The sequence below is a fragment of the Caloenas nicobarica genome, chromosome 24 (assembly GCF_036013445.1).
Source record: "Caloenas nicobarica isolate bCalNic1 chromosome 24, bCalNic1.hap1, whole genome shotgun sequence".
NCBI classification, from domain to species: Eukaryota; Metazoa; Chordata; class Aves; order Columbiformes; family Columbidae; genus Caloenas; species Caloenas nicobarica.
Genome location: NC_088268.1, coordinates 3693238 through 3713950, shown reverse-complemented (window position 1 = coordinate 3713950; position 20713 = coordinate 3693238). Strand labels below are relative to the sequence as shown.

At 59.3% G+C, this 20713-nt stretch overlaps 4 protein-coding genes across 4 annotated transcripts; 2 read left to right on the top strand and 2 right to left on the bottom strand.

Annotated features, from left to right (window-relative positions):
- Positions 1 to 3622: 3622 nt before the first annotated feature.
- Positions 3623 to 8514, top strand: G6PC1 (glucose-6-phosphatase catalytic subunit 1). Its single transcript, XM_065651187.1, has 5 exons — positions 3623 to 4104; positions 5142 to 5251; positions 6219 to 6327; positions 6519 to 6634; positions 7425 to 8514. The coding sequence occupies exons 1-5, from the start codon at positions 3875 to 3877 to the stop codon at positions 7934 to 7936; spliced, it is 1077 nt and encodes a 358-aa protein (XP_065507259.1). The 5' UTR covers positions 3623 to 3874; the 3' UTR covers positions 7937 to 8514.
- A 1182-nt stretch (positions 8515 to 9696) lies between these two features.
- On the bottom strand, positions 9697 to 13895 carry AARSD1 (alanyl-tRNA synthetase domain containing 1). The gene is made up of 12 exons (XM_065650860.1): positions 13774 to 13895; positions 13566 to 13688; positions 13330 to 13489; positions 13124 to 13181; positions 12582 to 12738; positions 12372 to 12488; positions 11735 to 11865; positions 11507 to 11573; positions 11226 to 11317; positions 10625 to 10679; positions 10327 to 10421; positions 9697 to 9920 (listed from the first exon to the last, which is right to left on the bottom strand). Exons 1-12 carry the CDS (start codon positions 13810 to 13812, stop codon positions 9785 to 9787), a joined length of 1230 nt encoding a protein of 409 aa, XP_065506932.1. The 5' UTR covers positions 13813 to 13895; the 3' UTR covers positions 9697 to 9784.
- A 142-nt stretch (positions 13896 to 14037) lies between these two features.
- PTGES3L (prostaglandin E synthase 3 like) lies at positions 14038 to 16283 on the bottom strand. The gene is made up of 7 exons (XM_065650861.1): positions 16061 to 16283; positions 15552 to 15665; positions 15382 to 15448; positions 14977 to 15075; positions 14583 to 14672; positions 14420 to 14473; positions 14038 to 14238 (listed from the first exon to the last, which is right to left on the bottom strand). The coding sequence occupies exons 1-7, from the start codon at positions 16066 to 16068 to the stop codon at positions 14227 to 14229; spliced, it is 444 nt and encodes a 147-aa protein (XP_065506933.1). The 5' UTR covers positions 16069 to 16283; the 3' UTR covers positions 14038 to 14226.
- A 108-nt stretch (positions 16284 to 16391) lies between these two features.
- RUNDC1 (RUN domain containing 1) lies at positions 16392 to 20521 on the top strand. The gene is made up of 5 exons (XM_065650859.1): positions 16392 to 16759; positions 17586 to 17744; positions 17978 to 18176; positions 18410 to 18517; positions 18987 to 20521. The coding sequence occupies exons 1-5, from the start codon at positions 16433 to 16435 to the stop codon at positions 19850 to 19852; spliced, it is 1659 nt and encodes a 552-aa protein (XP_065506931.1). The 5' UTR covers positions 16392 to 16432; the 3' UTR covers positions 19853 to 20521.
- The last annotated feature ends 192 nt before the right edge of the window (positions 20522 to 20713 follow it).

The window sequence follows — 20713 nt, the reverse complement described above, 5'->3', positions numbered from 1 at the left end:
GTTATAGAGTAACCTGGTGCTTATAGAATCACAGAATAGTTTGGGTTGGAAGGGACCTTCAAAGTGCACCCAGTGCCCCCCCTGCCATGAGCAGGGACATCTGCACCAGCTCAGGTTGCTCAGAGCCCCGTCCGGCCTGGCCTGGGATGTCTCCAGGGATGGTTCAGCCACCACCTCTCTGGCCAACCTGGGCCAGGCTCTCACCACCCTCAGGGCCAACAATTCCTTCCTCATGTCCAGCCCACCCTGCTTGCGGGGGCACGAGGGCTACGGGGCCGGTACAGCCCCCGGCACGGCTGCGCCGGCGTGCACCGGCCGTGCTCTTGGACCCCATGTGCTGGCAGGAGGCTCCTGCCGGGGAATATGGACAAACAAGGGAGTTAATGTATAACGGCTGTACCCAGCCACGTTAATCGGGTCTGGCCTTGGCTGCTGCCCGGCGTGCTCAGCCGCTGCCCGTGTGGGGACCCTTGATCCCGTGCCTCTGGCTGCGTGCACAGACAGGGCTGCGGGATCCTCCGGAGCCCATCCCCGCTGTGCCAGGACGGGCTGGGGACACTGAGGGACTTGGTGACAGCGGTCCAGGTCCAGCCTCACGTCCTGGCCCAGGCACGTGGCTGCAGGTGCCAAGTGCTGGCCAACACGTCCCTGGGGGCATGGTGGGCATCTGGCCCTTCTGGGCCCTCACTCTGGGAGCTGAGTCTGCCCATGGGGCTTCAATGGGCTCCAGGAACCCAAACAGCAGCGATGTGTCCCCCGGGAGCCAGCTCAGCTCTGCAGCAGGGAGGGGACATCAAACAGGGGTGGTCCCTAGGGTGACAGGTCCCAGAGCTGCCTCGCAGGGCTCGGCGGGAGCCAGCAGGATGCTCCCTGCAACGGGACGGTCGCAGCCAGCCTGCTCCCAACGTGCCACTGTGTGCCCACATGTGTGCGAGCGCTGCCCGGACTCTGCCCACGTGCCGATGCAGGCAGGACCAGACGTGCTCCGTGCTGGCAGCGCCCCAGCTCGCTGCCTGGCTGCAGCCCCTGCAGCAGGCTGGGAACCTTCTGGATGAAAGCTCGGCACCTCGTGCAGCACGTCATGGTACAGCACCCGCGTGTGCTGCGCCTCCCGTAGCTGCATCCGGTGCCTGGGGAACCGTAGGGACACCGAGTCCCGGTGTCAGCCGCTGCCGATGCCAGCACACAGCTCCTGGGCTGGCAGCGCATTGGGCTCATTGCACACAGACCTCAGTGCAGAAATAAAGCAGCCCCAGCCTGGCAGGGGGACACTGGAGCACAGCTCGACTGGCAGCTCTTTGTAGAGTCATAGAATCATAGACTCATAGAATCACAGAATGGTTTGGGTTGAAGGGACCTTCCCAGCTCCCCCGGTGCCCTCCCTGCCATGAGCAGGGACATCTGCACCAGCTCAGGTTGCTCAGAGCCCTGTCCAGCCTGGCCTGGGATGTCTCCAGGGATGGTTCAGCCACCACCTCTCTGGCCAACCTGGGCCAGTGTTGCCCCCATTCATTATCACCCTCACATCGTGCTCGCTCCTGCACTGCTCTGGTCCCCATTGTGCTGGGAGGGAGGACGTGGCTGCTCCATTCCATTTCCCATCCTTTCCCTGCTCTGGCCCCGGTTTTCCTGCAGTGACTTTTTCCAAGGGGACTAGAGCACTCTAGTCCCCATCCCCCAACGCCTTTTGCCCCCGTTTTCTGCTGTGAAATCTCTCCGGGAGAATTTATTGCTGACTGTTTCAAAATATTTTTGATGCAGAAGCCAAGTCTGTTGCATTCCTTCGCGCTGGCCAAAGCCACTCTCGGCTGAGGACCCTGGAACGAGCTGCTGGAGAATCTGTTTTGCATGAGCAATTCCATTTCTGTGCAAACTTCTGCTTTGTCGGGTTTTTCTGTAGGTTAGGAGCTCAGTCTGGGGGCTGGAACGCTGGGTTCTGTATCCCCTGGGTGCAGCGAGGCCAGGCTGGGAGGAGCAGCCCTGGAGAGGGATGCGCCTGATCCTGCAGAATTTGCACCATTTTTTCTTTGTGTGCATTTCCCATTCGCTGATGGCAGCTGGGAAATTGTGACTTGGCAGGACCGATGTGACGCCTGGTGTTACCCACCCATGCACAGCCATGGCCATCCCGGGGTTCCCCAGCCCGACGAGGCTGCTCCATCCCTGGGGACATGGTTGGATCAACCTGGACCAAGGATGCTGAGCGCAGGGCCAGGCTTTGGCTGTGCCCGCTGTTCCCTTTGCCGGTGTGAAGTGGGGATGCTGGGATCCCGATGGGCAGCTCCTGGGGGGTGGGGACAGGCTGCCCACAGAGCAGGGACATTGCTGGGCTGTAACCAGGGGACATTGCTGATTTGTGGCTGCAGATCTGCCCCAGTCTCATGCTGTTAAATGCAGATCTCGAATCATCCAACTGCATTTGCAAATACCATCCCTCTCCCTCAGCCTGGCAGCTCCGTGCCTGTGTTCCAGGGAGGAAGGTTTGCTTTGGTTTTGCTTTTTAGCCCCCCGCTAGGCTACGTGCAGGCAAAGGGGGAGGATGCTGCCCGCGGAGCCCACGGTTTGCAGGCAGGACTCGGTGCTGGACACGACCTCTGCCTGCTCCGCACCCTGACAAACAGCTCGGGGGGTAGCGGTTCAAGGATCTTGACCTGAACTTTCTCGAGGAGGGAGATAAGTGATGCATTTTCACTGGCTGCTAATCATTAACGCCTCCTTGCCTGTTCCCCTGCCGCCTGTTTTGCTCCGTGTCCATGTGCCAGGCAGAGCTGGGGAAGGATGTTTCTCTTGCCAGGCTGACCCTGTGTCCTGGGCTGCCAGAATAACTCTCTGTGTTACTCATCCAGTGCTACCGCCCTGGGAGGAACGGGATGATAAAGCTGCAGTGCCAGCAACAGCACAGCGGGGAGGAAAATGCCACAGGGATCTGTCACGAGCGGGACGAGTGGCCTGTCCAGCTCCATCCCCACAACCAGGGTGTGACAGGGCAGTTTTGTGCAGGAGGGGGTTAAGGCAGCGGAGCTGTGCTGGGAGGAATGCCTTCCCTCCCAGGGGACCTCATTTGCAAAGGTTCTTTAACCCCACACCAGAGAGCAGAAAAACAGCCCTGGCAGCCAGGAACTCCCCAAGCCGCCCCGTGTGAGGCTGCAGGAGCTCCAGAAACAGCTTGGAAAGTTTCCCATTATGCAGAGTCCTGGCGCGGGCAGTGGCAGCAAGGTGGTTTTTCATCAGCTGGAAGTTTCAGCTGATGCGGGGGGTGGCAGGCAGCTTGCGTTCCTGTCCACAAACCCCCCAGTCTCTGCTCCTGGGTATCCCTGCGACGCTTCTGAGTATCCTTGTGATGCCCCTGGATACCCCCGTGATGTTCCTGGGTACCCCTGTGATGCTCCAGTGCTGCTTGGGGCGATGGCAGAGGGATGGGACAAAAGCCACAGCAGCTCGGTGGTGCCATTCACACCGAGCACGGGTGCTTGAATCTCCTCCCTGATAACAGAGCAAACGCCGCGGTTCAGCAGCAGCAGCCGAACTGTTGTTCAGGAGGAGCAGGGGCTGCAGGACCCCCCAAAAGTGATGCAGGATCCCCCATGCACGGGCAGGGGATGATGCTGGGAAGGGTTAAGGTGCCGTTGCCGGAGCACCCCACGCTCCACGCACCCTCGCAGCCTGTTTTTTCCCTTTTATGTAACTTGCTCCAAACAATGTTTGCAACAACCCCCCGCGGGTGATGCACCTTTGGCAAAAGTGGTTTTGGGTCCAAAGATCAGCACTGGGACAAGCGACCTGCCCGCGGCAAACAAGAGCCCGCAGCGTATAAAACGGCGGCGGCGCGGTGGGGACAGCCGAGCTGCGCCGAGGGCAGCGGCTGCCGAGGAGGATGGAGACCGGCATGAACGTCCTGCACGACTTGGGCATCCAGGCGACGCACTGGCTGCAGGAGCATTTCCAGGGCTCCCAGGACTGGTTCCTCTTCATCTCCTTCGCCGCCGACCTCCGGAACGCTTTCTTCGTCCTCTTCCCCATCTGGTTCCACGTCAGCGAGTCGGTGGGCGTCAGGCTCATCTGGGTGGCCGTGATCGGCGACTGGCTCAACCTCGTCTTCAAGTGGTGAGTGCCCCTGTGTGACAGCTCCCGCCGGGCGTGTTGGCACAGCTGGACCAATACGAGCCAGATGTGCGTTGACAGCCATGACGTTGGTATAAAACAAAGAGCAGAACTCGGCCCCCAGCTTGGCAGTGGTGGTGGTCGCTCCTCCCCGAGCTGGGCAGAGAGGTGGAGCCTCCAGCAAACGGAGCTTTTTACCATCAGCTGGGGCTGCACAGAGCCCCTGCCCATGGAGGGGGACATGGGGATGGGCTGGCACAGCTCTGATGTGCAGGATCAGCGCTTGGTGCATCCTTGATCTTTTAGGCGAGTGTTTTGCACTGATATCCCCTTCCTGGTGATGCTGGCACCTTTAACACAAAAGGAGCCACGGCGGGAGCATCTGAGGGACCCGGCCACTGCTTTGGGCACGGGATGGCATCGTTGTACTGGGGGGACGATCCACCCTGCCAGCCCGTAGCCATGCCTGTTGTCCCCGCTGTGGTAGCAGTGGCCCCAGGGGTGCTGGACCAGCGTGGTGCCATCCCCACCGCTGCGTTTCAGCATCCCCAGGTTTTGGGGCTGCCTGTGCCCACGTGCACGGGCTGTGCCCCGTGTCCCTGCGGCAGGATCCGGCAGCGTGTTCGGGGGTGAGCCGGCTGCTCCAGCGCTGCGTCCTCCCCACAGCTCGAATCCCCCGCGCTGCCCACGCTGCCTGCACGTGTGACGGGGAGGGGTGGCCTCTGATGCCACCATGAGACTGCTGCTGTTGGTCTGAAAATGATGCAGAAGGAGCAGACGCTGCTCCTCTTTCTCAGCGTGTTGATTTGCTCCTGGGAAGTTTTGCTTTTCCCCTTCAGGGGATGGGGACAGGAACGTAGACATGCAGTGCCAGCTGTCGGGAGCGAGCAGACTGCGGGACGCTGTGTCTGATGGGTTACCCTGGACCGCTCCTGGGTTCTTTGCATCTTCCAGCCCCGAGGCCAGAGCTGGAACCGCAGCCGTACCCACCCGCTCTGCTGCCCAGGACCTCCACAGCCCCCACTCTCCTTTCTTTTCAGGATCCTTTTTGGGGAGAGACCGTACTGGTGGGTCCATGAGACGAACTATTACAGCAACGCCTCTGCCCCAGAGATCCAGCAGTTCCCGCTCACCTGCGAGACCGGCCCCGGTACGGTCCCCCAGTCCCCGTAGGGTCCCCCAGCCCTGGCGGGGACAGTGAGCACTTGCCCATGGGGACACGCACACGCAGCTCCCGACTCCGGGTCTCGGTGCCTGCGGGGAGGGAGGTGCTGGCACGACTGGTGTCGCGGCTGGCAGCCCGCCAGTGGCACGCGTCCCCGGCTGTTGTCACCAAACCGCGGCGCTGTCCCCGCCGTGCTCCCGGCTGGAGGCAGGGCAGCTCCAGCGCGGAGCAGACCTTGACCCCCGGCGCAGACGTGGAGGTTCGGCACAAACCCTGCTCATGCTCAGCCGCAGTCTGGGCCCGTGCCCGGGCCGTGCTGTTCCTCGTGCCGCTAACATGGGCAGCTGCTCTGTGGGGAAGGGGCTCAGCCGGTTTCAGGGCAGCTCTGTCTGTACTTCGCCCGTGGTTTTCCAGGGGAGCTGGGGATGGGCTGCAGGTGACTCCGGCATGCTCGGTGTGAGCTGTCATAGAATCTCAGGACAGTTTGTGTTGAAGGGACCGTCCCAGCCCCCCCAGTGCCCCCCTGCCATGAGCAGGGATGTCTGCACCAGCTCAGGTTGCTCAGACCCCATCCAGCCTGGCCTGGGATGTCTCCAGGGACGGGACATCCACCACCTCTCTGGCCAACCTGGGCCAGGCTCTCACCGCCCTCAGTGTAAAAATCGTCAGGGATGGTCAGTGCCCTCTGCCCAGTGCCCTCTGCCCAGTCCTGCCTGGCCATGGAGCCAGAGCCACGACCCCACACTGTCCCTGCCGTGCTGTGTCCCTCTCCAGCCCTGGGGGACCTGGGCACCTGCCATGGAGGTGGCACGGCGACTGCCAGGGACAGGAGCTGGGTACCATGTCGCCCAGTGCCGTGTCGCCCAGTGCCACAGCCCCAGGGACCTGGGCTGCTGTCAGGAAGCCCCCCAGGCATGAAGCAGGGTCTGACCACAGCTCTCCTCTCGCCCAGGGAGCCCCTCCGGCCACGCCATGGGCGCAGCAGGCGTGTACTATGTCATGGTGACGGCCATCCTCTCCGCTGCCACCGGGAAGAAGCAGTTGAGGACACTCAAATATTGGTAATCTGCGGTCCAAACCCAGCCGTGCCGGCAGAGCCGACGGGCACACGGCTGTGGGCAGCCAGGCCACGGCACCGCGGTGGGGTGTGCTCGAGGATGGGCTCGTTGGGTGGCCGGGCACTGCTCGGGGACGTGATGGCGATGCCCCCCGAGCTGGCCCTGGCGCTGACGTGGCTGCCTGCCCCTCGCAGGGTGCTGTGGACGGTGCTTTGGACGGGGTTCTGGGCCGTTCAGGTCTGCGTCTGCCTGTCCCGAGTCTTCATCGCCGCTCACTTCCCCCATCAGGTCATCGCGGGGGTCATCTCAGGTGAGTGCACGGACCCCCCGTTCTGTCCCCACGGCACTGCCATGCTGGACCGTGGCACCCGCAGCACCGTCCGGGACAGGCACACGGCCTGAGAGAGATGTGAGGGGTTGTGACGTGAAGCTGCAGCTGTGGCTCTGCAGTTACTGCCCGTGTCATCGCGGGCAGGATGAGCCTTTGTCCCTGTCCCGTTTGAGACATGAGCCCCAGCTGGGCGGGCAGGGCAATGCCGACTGCTGCCAGGCTCTGAGGGACAATGGAACACAGGATGGTTGGGGTTGAAGTGACCTCCAAAGTGCACCCAGTGCCCCCCCTGCCCTGAGCAGGGACATCTGCACCAGCTCAGGTTGCTCAGAGCCCCGTCCAGCCTGGCCTGGGATGTCTCCAGGGATGGTCCATCCACCACCTCTCTGGCCAACCTGGGCCAGGCTCTCACCACCCTCAGGGCCAACAATTCATCCTCACGTCCAGCCTCAATCTCCCTCCTTTAGTTTCAAACCATCACCCCTTGTCCTATCGCAAGAGGCCCTGCTCAAAAGTCTGTCCCAAAAAGTCTGCGAATGTGCCCCAAAGGCACAGACAGGGCAGCCTTGGGGTGTGACAGGGGTGTCACTGGCGGAGGGAGCAGAATCTGCAGGTGACAGGGTGCAGCGGTGGCTGTTGGGACAGGCAGCACCTGGCTGGTCCCTGGAACGTGTCCCCAGGGCTGCGGGGTCCACTTGGCCCCACCACCCCAAGGCAGGCGATTGTCCCCTGACTGTCACCCCCTCCTCTCCTGCTTCCTTACCTGCAGGGATGGCCGTGGCCAAGACTTTCCAGCATGTCCGCTGCATCTACCACGCCAGCCTCCGCCGGTACCTGGGCATCACCTTCTTCCTCTTCAGCTTCGCCCTGGGCTTCTACCTGCTGCTGCGGGCGCTCGGCGTGGACCTGCTCTGGACGCTGGAGAAGGCGCAGAGGTGGTGCGACCGTCCCGAGTGGGTCCACATGGACACCACCCCCTTCGCCAGCCTCCTCCGTAACCTGGGCATCCTCTTCGGGCTGGGGCTGGCGCTCAACTCCCACATGTACCTGGAGAGCTGCCGGGGGAAGCAGGGCCAGCATCTCCCCTTCCGCCTGGGCTGCGCCGCCGCCTCCCTCCTCGTCCTCCACCTCTTCGACGCCTTCAAGCCGCCGTCCCACATGCAGCTGCTCTTCTACGTCCTCTCGTTCTGCAAGAGCGCGGCCGTGCCGCTGGCCACCGTCGGCCTCATCCCCTACTGCATCTCGCAGCTCCTGGCCACGCAGGGCAAGAAGGGCGTCTAGGGGTGTCTCCAAGCAGGTGGCCACACCGGGGACAGTCACCAGACTATGGGTGCACCCCAGCCGCTGTTTGCTCCCCGCTGAATCCGCACAGACTGACTCCGCAGCGGGAGGTGACAGCGAAGTTCTGGGCTGGTGGCACTGCCCGATGGCTCCCACGGCACGGACACGCAATGCCGGTTGTGCCGTAGGCTCGGGGGACGTGTGGCCAGCTGGTCCCCATGCTCCCAGGGCTCTCCCGCTGCCCTTCCCGCACCCACGGGTTGGGGACATCAGCCCAGGGAGGACCCTGCGCTCCGCTGCAGCTCATGGGGACACACCAGCTCCAAGCGCAGGGCTGGGGACGGCAGCACCGGGAGCGGGGCGCTCACCCATGGGTGCTCGGGGTCTGCTGGTAAGGCAGCTGTTACAGGAACGGGCAGAAACTGTGATCTGGAGGTAAAACACTGGCTTGTGGGAGCCCCCCCAGCCCTGAGGCGTTCAGTATTGGCAGCTGCGTGAAGCAGCATGGGGTACACGTATGCATATGTGTGTATATAACGCGTACCTGTACACACATATACATATGGATGTGTCTGTAAACAGGAGGTATTTTATTAAAGCCAAAGGTGTGTTTAGCTGGGGAGTTTGGACATCTCTTGCTGGCCAGTGAGGTGGGATGGGGGATCAGCCCCCGGGCTGCGGGGACAAAGCTGCTGCTCGGCTCTGGTGTGGGGTCGGTGGGTGATGCTGGCGCAGAATCCAGGCACCGCTCACCCAAATGCAGCATCTGGAGAACAGGAGCTGAGGGGAGACCTTCTGATCTCTGACCTGCCTGAAAGGAGCTGGGAGCCAGGGGGGGTCGGGCTCTGCTCCCCAGGAACAAGTGCCAGGACCAGAGGAAACGGCCTCAAGTTGCGCCAGGGGAGGTTGAGGTTGGATCTGGGGAACAATTTCTTCCCCAAAGGGCTGTGGGGCATTGGAACAGGCTGCCCAGGGCAGTGCTGGAGTCACCATCCCTGGAGGGGCTGGACAGACGGACATGAGGTTCTCAGGGACATGGGGCAGTGCCAGGGCTGGGGGAACGGTTGGACTCCATGATCTGGAGGGGCTTTTCCAACCAAAACGATTCCATAATTCTATCTTCAGACCTCCCGCACCTGCAGATTTCTGGGTAACTAGGGAAAAAAAGTCAGTTCGTTTTTTTTTTTTTTTCAAAAAAAGGCTTGTCCTTTGGTGCCCCCTCCCTTCCTTGCTCGCAGGTTTGACAACAGCATCTTGTTTTCTTGCCTCCTGGTTCTGTCTCAGGCACCCAGAGCTGCTGACCAGCTTACTTTGGTCTTTCAAGGGGGATTTACTGATCTGAGCATCCCTGCAATTCTTGCCACATTTCATTTCTTCTTCTCCCTACAAAATTTCAGCAGCAAAAGCTCAACTGATTTTCTTTGCGCTTCCTGGCAACTATCATCCTCAAACCCTCTGCTTTAACCAGTATTCTCATTTTGTAAAGGCATCCAGCTTATTATGAATAAAATAAAGCAGTTACTCTTCAGCAGCTGGTACAAAGTCGAAAGTCCCAGTGAACTGCAAACCAGGGGGCTCCTCTCTGTTTTAGGAAGCCTACAAAATGGTTAAGTAATGACTGCTGCTAGTCGCTGAAGACTGTGTACCATGTGTCTGAGGAAATGAAAGAACCCGTGCAGCAAAGTGTGGACGGCAGATCCCCTCCTCCAACTTTCCACAAGCACCAAATTAGCTCACACAGCATATATGCACACCAGCTGTTATTTTTCTACGTCTTTATTGCCTGGTGGAGAAATTGGTGGAGATTATGCAAAGCAGGGAAAACAGCTCTACTTCGAGAATTGTTTCTTACGCTTCGGGGCTTCGGCGGCTGATGAATTCCTGGAGCAGAGCTTGCACTTCTCCTCGCCGGCTCATCTTGGTTGCCTTGCCCTGGAAGCGGCCGCGTTTCCCGGCTCCTTTGCCTCCCAGCAGCTCGGCCACCCTGCAGTGACAGCAGAGAGTGGCCTGACCCGCTCTAGAGAGCAAAGATCCATGTCCGAATTACAGAATCACAGAATAGTTTGGGTTGGAAGGGACCTTCAAAGCTCATCCTTTACTTTAAAACCATCACCCCTTGATCTGTCACAACAGGCCCTGCTAAAAAGTCTGTCCCCATCTTTCTTATCGGCTCCTTTTAAGTATGGAAAGGTGCAATAAAGTGTCCCCAGAGCTTCTCTTCTCCAGGCTGAACACCCCAACCCTCTCAGGGCTTCTCTCCATCCTTCCATCCCCAGCCTGTATTGACACCAGGGTTGCTCTGACCCAGGCACAGGACTTTGCACTTGCACTGGTACTGCTCAGCGTATTAGAATTCTTATTAATTTTAAAGAAACCACCGAACATGTTACCTGGGACCTAAATTTTCAACCGCTTCAACAGGTCCAGCTAGAAGAAAGAGTCCCGCTTCCTTTTCATCTCCCACGGTCAGGAACAGCAGCGTTTCCTGGGGACAGAGAGATTGGACTCCAGAATAACCAGTGCCCTCTGTGACTGGGAAGGGGACAGGGACACAGGACCCCTTTGGAAAGGTCACAGCCCTGTAGGTTGTGACCAGGGGACAAAGCGAAGCCCGGCCAGCCCCTGCCTGCGCTACAGCTTCAATGACAAAGCCAGTGGTGACAGGTTTAGTCTTCGCCAGTGACTCACCTCTGTCCCAATCTCATTAGCGATGATGTTCATAAATTCAGAGTCACCCTCTTTCCTGTAGGAATGGGTAAAAAAGAAAAAAGCAGTTCAGAAAGAAGCAAAAATCCCCTCTAGAGTCCAAACTATCAATCAGAAACCAAAGGCTTGATCAGCTCTGGGATTTTGGCCTCTTGCTGTTAAGATGGAGATTAATTTTGCTCTCTGTATCTAAATCCTCATTGTGAATTCCTGTGCACATCTTAGGAACTATTTAAGCGTTCATCTTTCAGGAAGAGAACTCCTCAGTTTTATTTGAAAATATCGAGGGTAGACAGAAATCAAATAGACATAGTTATTTCTTAGCTATAAACCCAGAATTCAGTGACTGAATTGCTAACACATTTCTTTATTACACAACCCTCCCGCAGGCTGAGGCAGTATTAACATTCTATTCACCTTGCTTATGTTCTTCCTTGACAAACAAGCCTGTATGGGTGTCAGAGAGATGCAAATGCCACCAAACATGTAAGATCCCATTTCACCCTTTTCCCTGAACTCCCCCGTACCTGTGTAACACGAAGAGCTGACCCCATTTCACCCTTTTCCCTGAACTCCCCCGTACCTGTGTAACACGAAGAGCTGACTCTGAGCAGGTTTGCTTTTGAAGTCCCGGGCTATCAAAACAGCCATGTCTCGAAGCAGGTTCAAGTTATTCTGAAAGAAAAGCAGATAAACTGTCCTGCAGGTGGAGAAATCGCTGCGAAAACTGAGGTGTGTTCCAAAGATTGGAGCAGTTTTCATCGTAGCCAGAAAAACTGATGCCTACGATTCACTTCCCATCACGAGTAAAGCTCAGGTCTACAAGAAACAGCCACAATCTGCTTTTCTCAGCCACCCTCATACCTTCTGAAGCAGCTTCACGGAACTTTGCAGCCTCTTCACAGCCTCTACGTGCTCGCCCGGTCCATTTCTGAAAGAACAAGGAGAATTTGGATGGCTAGGATGAAGGATTTCTTAAAGGAACAAAAGCAGAGAACACCATAAAAACCATCGCGTAGACGTACCCTGAGGCTTATGTGATATTTGTCAGAAGAAACAGTAAAGATGAAATAAAAGCGGACAGGGTCTTACTTGAGCAGTGAGGTTAGAGCCTTCTCCGTACTGTGACTTTGTTCCATTGACTTCAGCACCCTGTTTCCTGCCAGGAAAACCAGGTTGGTTTTGTTCTTTTTCCCTTTTTCTGTGCCGAGGAGTTTAATAACCTTAAAAAGGAAATGAACAGGTGGCCAGCTCCTACTAGACTACACCTCGTTGTGAATATTGACTCCCTACCAGTGAAAACAAACTGATTAAAATCAGCCATAAGATCAATGTATTTAAAAAAAAAGGGTGGGGATATGGTGGAATTAATATAGTTTTGTAGTTAGACTTGGATGTCTCTGCTGGGATATAGACCACGACAAATGACTGAAAAGAAAGAAACACTTAAAGGCAACTCTAGAATTTGATCTCTACCTCCCTGCACAGAAGATTTCTTATTCGTGGCACATGCCCCAGAGGCATCCGCAGTTCAGAAAATATCATTTCTACAGACAAGGGCTGAGTTCTCTTACAAAAAAGGAGCCTGACTGACTGGACAAAGACCACCGACCTGTTTGGGCTCACCCAGCACGGGGCTCCCACCACCACCTTCACCATCGGGACAATTTCCGTGGATCTCAGGGGCTTCTGCTGAGGCTCCCGAGGCAGCTCAGCTGCAGCCCCTCACCTGCAAGTCGCTCAGGTTGGAGACGTGAGTCCCGCAGCACATGTTGGAGTCGACGCCTTCGATGTCAATGACTCGCACCGGCCCCGCGTGGTCGTCGGGCAAACCGCGGCTTCTCACCTGGCAAAAGGGGGACAACGACAAACAAGGTGACATCCGCGCCGCAGTCGTTTCGGCCCCGCGGATGCCGCCGGTTCTCTCGCCACCACTCACCGTTTCAATCTCAGGGTCGTCCGCAGGCAGTTCCCTCACGGTCACCGGTATCCTTGCCCGGATTTTCTCATTCACGCTCCTCTCCAGGGCGTCGATTTGCTCTGCTGTCATGGAGGGGGTGTCCAGCTCAATGACACTTCGCTGGCGGCCCAGCTCCCTGCGCCGAGGAAGAACATCTGTAGCCACGACCAGCTGGAAGGTCCCTCTGTGCCATCGCGCTGCTGGGAACGCAGTGACTGAAACAACACACACTTCCCTCCTCTCCCTGTTATTTACAGAGCGCCAGATACAAACCCAGCGCTTGGAGGAGGACAAGACAGAGCAAATGCTTCGCACGGCTTCTCTCCAGTTCAGCCACCTCTCCCAGACCCTCTGAGCTCGGCTGGAATGGCCGAGCTGCTTTGGGTTTATCGATGTTCAGCCCCGTGCAGCCCAGCACGGTGGCACTTGATCCTCATGGATCACTTCCAACTTGAGACATTCTACGATTCTAGGCCAAACAAGGTGAGGCTGGGGTCAAAAGGAGCCTTTTCCGTGCTCACCATGAAGTCGTCTTGAATCCGAACATCTGGTCCGCGATGGCGGTGATGAGATGTTGTCCTGGAAGAGACGCGCGAGGAACGGCTTTGAGTACTCGGGAAAAGAGATTTTTGGCCGGGCTGTATTTTATCTGCTGACATTTGCCCCGTACCGGCGGCACCGTGAGGTGTTACCGGCCGCCCCCGGTGCGGCGGGGGGACACACGGACCTGAATGCTGCTGCATGTGGTCGAAGCGCCGCTCCCAGTCCAGCGACAGCAGCACCTCGGTCCCGGGCTCCAGCGCCGCCGGTACGAAGTGCACGGCCTCGGGTCCCCGCCGGCTCACCCGCAGCACCGGCACGTCCCCGATGAGGCCGCGATCGTCCGGCTGCGGACACGGGGGGGGGTCAGTGCCGCCGGTTCCCGGTGTCCCGGTCCCGGTGTCCCGGTGTCCCGGCCCGTACCTGCCCGCCGCCCTCGGGGAAGAGGATGGTGTCCTCCAGCACCACCTGGAAGCCGCGCACCGGCTCCCCGCCGCCCTCGGGCCGCAGCTCCGCCGCCCGGCACGACACCACCTTGGTGATGAACTGTAACGGGGACGGCGGCGCCGTGAGGACCGGCCGGCACCGGGAGGACCGGCCCGCGCCGCCCGGCCCCCGGCCCCGCCGCTACCTGCCGGGCCCAGCTGTCCCGCTGGCACTGGAACACCATGGCCGCGAACCGGCGGCGGGACCGGCGGGACACGGGGATGACGGCGGCGACCGGGACACAGGGGACGACGGCGGCGACGGCGGCCGAGGAGGGACACGGGGCTGGCGGTCGCGGCCGCCGCGCCGCAAGTGGGCGGGGCCTGCGCGGCGCGCGCGCTCCCGGTGCCGGTGGCGGGAGAGAGTGGCGGGAACGCGGCTGCCGCAGCCCGAGCGGAGAACAGACGGGTCACGGCGGTTCATGTTTATTACCCCGCGCGGGTAACGGGCACGGGGAGACCGGACCGGACAGCTCCCGCCATCCCGGGTCGGGGTTCAGTGCGCCCGGCGGGGAACCGGCTGCGGCGGCTCCGCTTCCTCGGTGCGTGGTGCCGGTGCCCCGGGAGGCTTCCTGCGGCTGCGGCGTCCCCCGGTGGGCTCAGAGCTCGTCCTACGGACGGGAGAAGTGAGATGCCAGGGAAGGGACCAGCCCCCCGGCCGGGCAGCACCGGGACCGTGTCCCCGGTTGGCACCGGAGCTGCTGCCGGTGTCCCAGGGGGAACCGAGGGCTCGGTGGGGGCAGCATCAGTATGTAGTAGCACTGGGGGAAGCAGCTCACAGGCAATACTTACATCCAGGTCATCCATGGCTGGGGGGGGGGCTTTGTCCGTCACCTTCTCCAGGAGCTGGATGGGAAACAGATAGTTCTGGGAACCTCAAATGGCCAAGTATCCCCCACCCTGAGCACCCACCCCACACATGCTCTGGGTCCCCGAAGCCCACGGTGCTGCTCACCTCTGCATACTGCTCCAGCATGGCCCTCTCCACCTCCTCGTCCCCTTCCCAGTCTCGCCAGTTGTCAAAGTCCACGGAGAGCCAGGCGGGCTGTGGGCAGAGAGAGCGTCCCCTGAGGGAGGGAGCAGCGCGGAGGGGACCCAGCAGCCCCGGGATTGCTCTGTGCAGTGAGTGCAGGCTGGGGACTGGGCAGACTGGGGAAGGGCAGGAAAGGGAGTGCGTCCCTTTGCCTGCAGGTGCTGGTCCCAACCCTGCCTGTGTCGAGGGAACGGGGTGCGACATCCTTCCTGGAGGGCAGAGGTCCACGAACTGGAGCTCCCCAGGAGCTACGAGGGGCTATGTGGGGATAGCACATGCGCTGAGGCTGGTCCTGGCTGCCAGACGCCACACACACCTTGATGTTCTCCTTGGTGATGCGGGGCCAGGCCACTTTCTCCTTCCACTTCCTCATAAAGCAGGTGATGGAGCGGTCAGAGCGCTTCTCCCTTGAGTCCTGCCAAGAGATCAGGGGTGCCTCACCTCGCTATCCACTGGACTCCTCTCTGTAACCCGCTGCAGACACACACAGAATTAAAGCCCAGCTACGTGCAGGCTGCAGGGGACACAGAACCATGGAGACGGGTTGTTTCTGGCCCAACGCAGCACTGCAAGGGCCAGGGTCAGGGCTCCCTGGCTTGTGCTCACCCCACGCAGGGAAACGGGAGATGGGCAGGATTCAACGCTACGCGGTGTTGCTCAAGACCGCACAGGCTGGGTTTAATCTGAGCCTGATGCAGGAGTTTGCTGGGGGGAGCCTCACCTTGGAGTTGACCCTGGCATACAGGTTGATCTCGTTGTAGAACTCCACGCCGTCTGCATTTTTGCAACTGTCAAAACACCGTAACTTAGGAGGAGAGAGCTGAGGGCACCAGTGCTCTGCTCTTGGAGTCCTCCCTGTCCTCCAAACCATCCCAGCTCAGGGCGACTCACCTGAACACCAGCCGCTCGTTCTCGATGACGACTTTAACATCCCTGCTGTCCTCGACGCAGAACTCCAGGTAGACGTACCGCGGGCGGTCGTACCACAGCGTCTTTGCGGGTTGCCTGGGGAGAGGGCAGAGCAGCGGGGATTTGCCTGGTGCCCATCAGAGCTCTGCAGGGACACGGGGTGGGGACAGGGACAGGGACGGTGCCCCAGACGTGTCCCCTGCCTGGGCTGAGCTCCGGGGTGGGCAGCGGGGCGGGCGCGGGGCCCGGGCGGTGGGTGACGGGCACACAGCGCTGCCCTCTCGCCCCACACGGCCCCCGCCACCTCGGTAGCCCGACCTCCCCCCTCCCTCCCCTGCCGTTCCCGGTGCCGTTTCCCCGCTGCCCCGGGCTGGAGGGTCCTGCCCGGTTGCGCCTCACGCTCCGGACCCTGGGTCGGTACCCGGGACCCCGGCCGGGTAGTGCCGCGGGGACCAGGCGCTGCCAGGCCCGTCCCGTCCGGCCGCTCTCACCTCGCCATGGCGGCACCGGCCCCGCCCCGCGCTATTTCGGGCCGGGGGCGCGGCTCCCGGCGGGGTCAGGAGCGGGGGCCGGCCGGGTCGGGGGCTGCACGCACACCTCGCGGTCCGGTGGCCGGCCCAGCGCCGTCCGCAGGGGGTGCATCCCGCGCCGGGCCACATTCCCCGGGACCCCCCCGGGAACCCCCGGGACTCCCGGGAACCCCCAGCACCCCCGACCCCGCCGCAGTCATCCCGCCGAGCCGCTGGGGGGCGCGCTGGCGCCGCCTTCGCTAGGCCCCGCCCCCTATACGCCCCGCCGCCAAGCCCCGCCCCTCGCCGCGGCGCCAAGATGGCGGAAGCGTCGCGGTGCCGGTAGCGGCGGCCATGGAGGCGGAGGGCGGCCCGCTGGGCCCGGGGGAGCGCTGGGCGCCGGTGGGCGCTGTGGCGACGACGGAGGAGGAGGAGGAAGAAGAGGAAGAGGAGGCGGCGGCGGGCGGGTCGCCGCAGTCGGTGCCGCGGCTGCGGGCCGAGCGGCGCCGGTTGCACGGGGCGCTGCTGGCGCTGGCCTCGCACTTCGCGCAGGTGCAGTTCCGGCTGCGGCAGGTGGCCCGGGCCGGCCCGGCCGAGCAGCAGCGGCTGCTCCGGGAGCTGGAGGACTTTGCGTTCCGCGGCTGCCCAGCCCCGCTGCCCCACGGCCTCGGCGACGCCCCGGTGAGTGCCCGGCGGGGGCGCGGCCGCACCGAGCCGGCTCGGGGGAGGCCGGGGCCGGCAGAGCGGTGGCTTTTGCTGGGGTGAGAACCATACCTTCTCTTTCTGGATAACGGCATCGCACGGTTTTCCGTTCCACGCCATCTGCCCCGGGGTCGCTACGTGAGTCTGAGCCGGTTAAAGCCCGTTGGCAGCGGCTGCGCTCCCGATCACCGCGGGGGCGTGTGGAGGGGACCGCGGGGTGACCATCGTGGCCACCTCACGTGCGCTGGCCAGGGCACCACACACTCAGTGACCGGCTGCAGGGAGGGACCGAGCCGGCGGGTTTGCACAACGCTCGGTTACCGGTTCCTCCCCAGAGCGTGCAGGTCCTCAGTAATATGGAGACAGCTCCTGGAACACACGTTAAAGCCCCGCTTGCTGTGTCACGGCTCCACTCCCTATCACAGCGGTGACTCAGAGGATCTTTGCTATGTAGACGTTATTTGGCGACTTGCAATGGTCCTTCCCTTCCTTCCCTTCCTTCCCTTCCTTCCCTTCCTTCCCTTCCTTCCCTTCCTTCCCTTCCTTCCCTTCCTTCCCTTCCTTCCCTTCCTTCCCTTCCTTCCCTTCCTTCCCTTCCTTCCCTTCCTTCCCTTCCTCAGATGAGATGATGAGGCTGGTGCCTCTCCTGGGTGTTCAGGCACCTCTTTCTCTCAGATTGTTATGAGCTATTTGCTAGTTTAGCGCATGAGTTGACAGAAACACTCCTTATACCACAACCGTGTTCTCTGGGGCTTGGCTATGACAATAAATCATCAGTTTAATTTACCAGTAACCTTTTTTTCAGAGTGAGCGAGAGAAGCAGGAGCAAATTGAGGTCCAGAAGGAGAAGCAGAGAGAGCTGATCCTGCAGCTCAAGATGCAGCTGGATGACCTGGAGACGTTTGCATACCAGGAGGGCAGCTATGATTCTCTGCCACAGTCTGTGGTTATGGAAAGACAACGGGTAAGGCTCCCAAGTTCTGTATTTCTTAGTGTTTGTGAGTCTCTTACAGATAGTAAGAGTTGATTGGTCCTTGGTTCTGCTGTAATAGAGTATCGGTAGTTTGTAAACCTGTCCTGTGTCTTCTCTTGCAATTTTCTACATGCAGCAAAAGTTTCCAAGGTGATGAACGGGTAAAGGAGTGTTTTGAAGCAGCGGCATGGGGTGGGATGATGGTTTTACCTTGTGTTTTGCAGATGATTATAAATGAGTTGATAAAGAAGCTGGACATGGACTTGAGTGAAGATATCGCGACGCTCTCTCCGGAGGAATTGCGGCAGCGTGTGGATGCTGCCATAGCACAGATCGTTAATCCTGCCAGGGTGAAGGAGCAGCTGGTGGAGCAGCTGAAGACGCAGATAAGGGACCTCGAAATGTTCATCAACTTCATTCAGGGTCAGTGCTCAGTTTTTAGATGGGCAGATTGAATCGCTTTGTTGTTCCCTGAGGAGAAAGGTGACAGAGGATGGAGGAAGGGTGTCTGGGTCACGGGGAAGTGCAAACCTCTCTGAACTGATAGTGGGGGGAACGAGAGGCTGACAAAAAAAGTGCAGATAGGTCTAAGGAATATTGACCTTAATACCAGGGATATGCAGCTTAAATTCACCAGCGTGAAATTCTTGTTGTAGATGAAGTCGGAAGTTCTGGTAAGGCAGAAGATGGGCACTGTGAATGCGCAGGCAGGAAAGAAGCTGGCGGATCCTGCAAACCACATACCCAGCCATGTGGAAACAGAGGTGGGTGTTGCCGCTGCTGCTGCTCGCTTGAGCTTTGATGTGAATCCAGTCGCGCCAGGCTGCTTTGCCTTCTTCCTGGCAGTTGGTTTCTGTGCTTTCTTACTCATAGAAATCCTGTGTCCATTTCCTTTACCCTTCCTCCTTGGGATCATTAGAGTGGTCACAGAACCTGAAAGTATGGCATAAATGATCTTTGCTCTCTATAGGTGCCCACAAGAAAAGCTGTTGTTGGATTTCTTCTCTGTAAGATGATCTGATGGTTAAGAACAGGCCATGCAAATGTTGGCTTTACTGGTTGGTTTCAGTGTTTTGAAACTAGTAAAAGTAGCGTCGATCCCAGCGAGAAAAGCTCCCGAGGAGGAGAATCCATGGCAGAGGGGGAGCAGATGTTTGCACTCCCTTTGTATGATAGATCAAAGCTATTCATTCCTTAATGAGAGTACTTTTTTCTCTTTTCTAACCTGATCAGTGAACCCAGAAGATGCCAGAAAGATGCGAGAAACAGGCCTGCACCTCATGCGGCGCATGCTTGCCGTGCTCCAGATCTTCGCTGTCAGCCAGTTCGGTTGTGCTACTGGGCAGATTTCTCGCACCCTCTGGCAGAAGGACCAAACCAACAAGGACTATTCCCCGTTAATTAAGAAACTGGAGCTGGCGGTAGAGCGGGTGAGGCAGCTGGCTACGAAACACCGGCAGGACGAGCACGTTATCAGTTCCTCCAACCTGCAGGACGTTCCCTTGGGAGGCAGAGACGAGCTGACACTCGCTGTGCGCAAGGAGCTGACCATCGCTTTGCGAGACCTGCTGGCCCACGGGCTCTACGCCTCCTCTCAAGGAATGAGCCTGGTCTTGGCCCCTATCGCTTGCTTAATTCCTGCCTTCACCTCCTCCCCGCAAACCATGCACCCCTGGGAACTCTTTGTAAAGTATTACAACGCTAAAAACGGACAAGCCTTCGTGGAATCCCCGGCTCGCAAGCTCTCGCAGTCCTTCGCGCTGCCTGTGACGGGGGGAGCGGCCGTGACACCCAAGCAGAGCCTGCTGACGGCCATCCACACCGTCCTCACGGAGCACGACCCCTTCAAGCGCAGTGCGGACTCGGAGCTGAAAGCTCTGGTGTGCATGGCGCTCAATGAGCAGCGCCTGGTCTCCTGGGTGAACCTGATCTGCAAATCTGGAGCGCTGGTCCAGTCCCACTACCAGCCGTGGAGCTACATGGCCAACACGGGCTTCGAGAGCGCGCTCAATGTTCTCAGCCGCCTGAGCAACCTGAAATTCAACCTCCCGGTTGACCTGGCTGTCCGGCAGCTGAAAAACATCAAAGATGCTTTTTGATGTGTTTTTAATTGTCGATCATCCCTTTTCCACAAGTAGGCAGCTGTTGGGCTTGAGAAGCCTGGCTTTTTTTTAAGACCAAATTGGGCTCTTTGAAATCGGAATTTGATTTTAGGGAAATCTCACGGTGTTTTGATGCTGGAAATCTGTGTTTTACAAGGCTGCTGCAGCAAAGCTGCTGTACAGCACCTCGAGCTGCCCAGGTTGTGCAGCTCTGAAGAGCAAAAGTGCTTTGCTGGTGAGCTGATGGCAGCGAGGGGTTGGTGTCAGGGGCTGACTGCCCCGAATAGGGGGCTGCAGGTGGGGGGAAGCTCCTTGAAATGTGCAGCTTAGCTCCTGTGCTGCATTCACGTTGTTATTCCTCAAAGACTGCCCTCTAAATGATGTCCCTGTGAGACACCCCTTGGAGAAGAGTGCGACAGGCTGGTGGGTGTCCTCTGGGCATGAGTGACTTGTCCTCCCCGGGGTGGATGTGTGAAAAAACTGGGGCCTGAGAGCTGCAGGTGTGGGGGGCTGCGCTGCTCTCGCGCCTTAGCAAACCACATTCCTCAGGCTGGTGAGGGGCTGGCACTGGCAGCTTTGCCCAGAAGTCCCCAAGCTCCTTTTTCAGATTTTTTGTGCAATGGTTGGCAGCCTGGTGGGTTATAGGGGATGCATTAAATTGCTTTAGCAAGTGTATGTGTGGGGAGAGCCCATCTCCAGTGACTGTGGTGTCATTTGTGTTTGTTACTGGCATTCTGTTCTATGGCTGTGTGAGCTCTGTTGCTTTGGAGGAGAATCACAGAATCACTTTGGTTGAAAAAGCCCCTCAAGATCATGGACTCCAACCATTCCCCCAGCCCTGGCACTGCCCCATGTCCT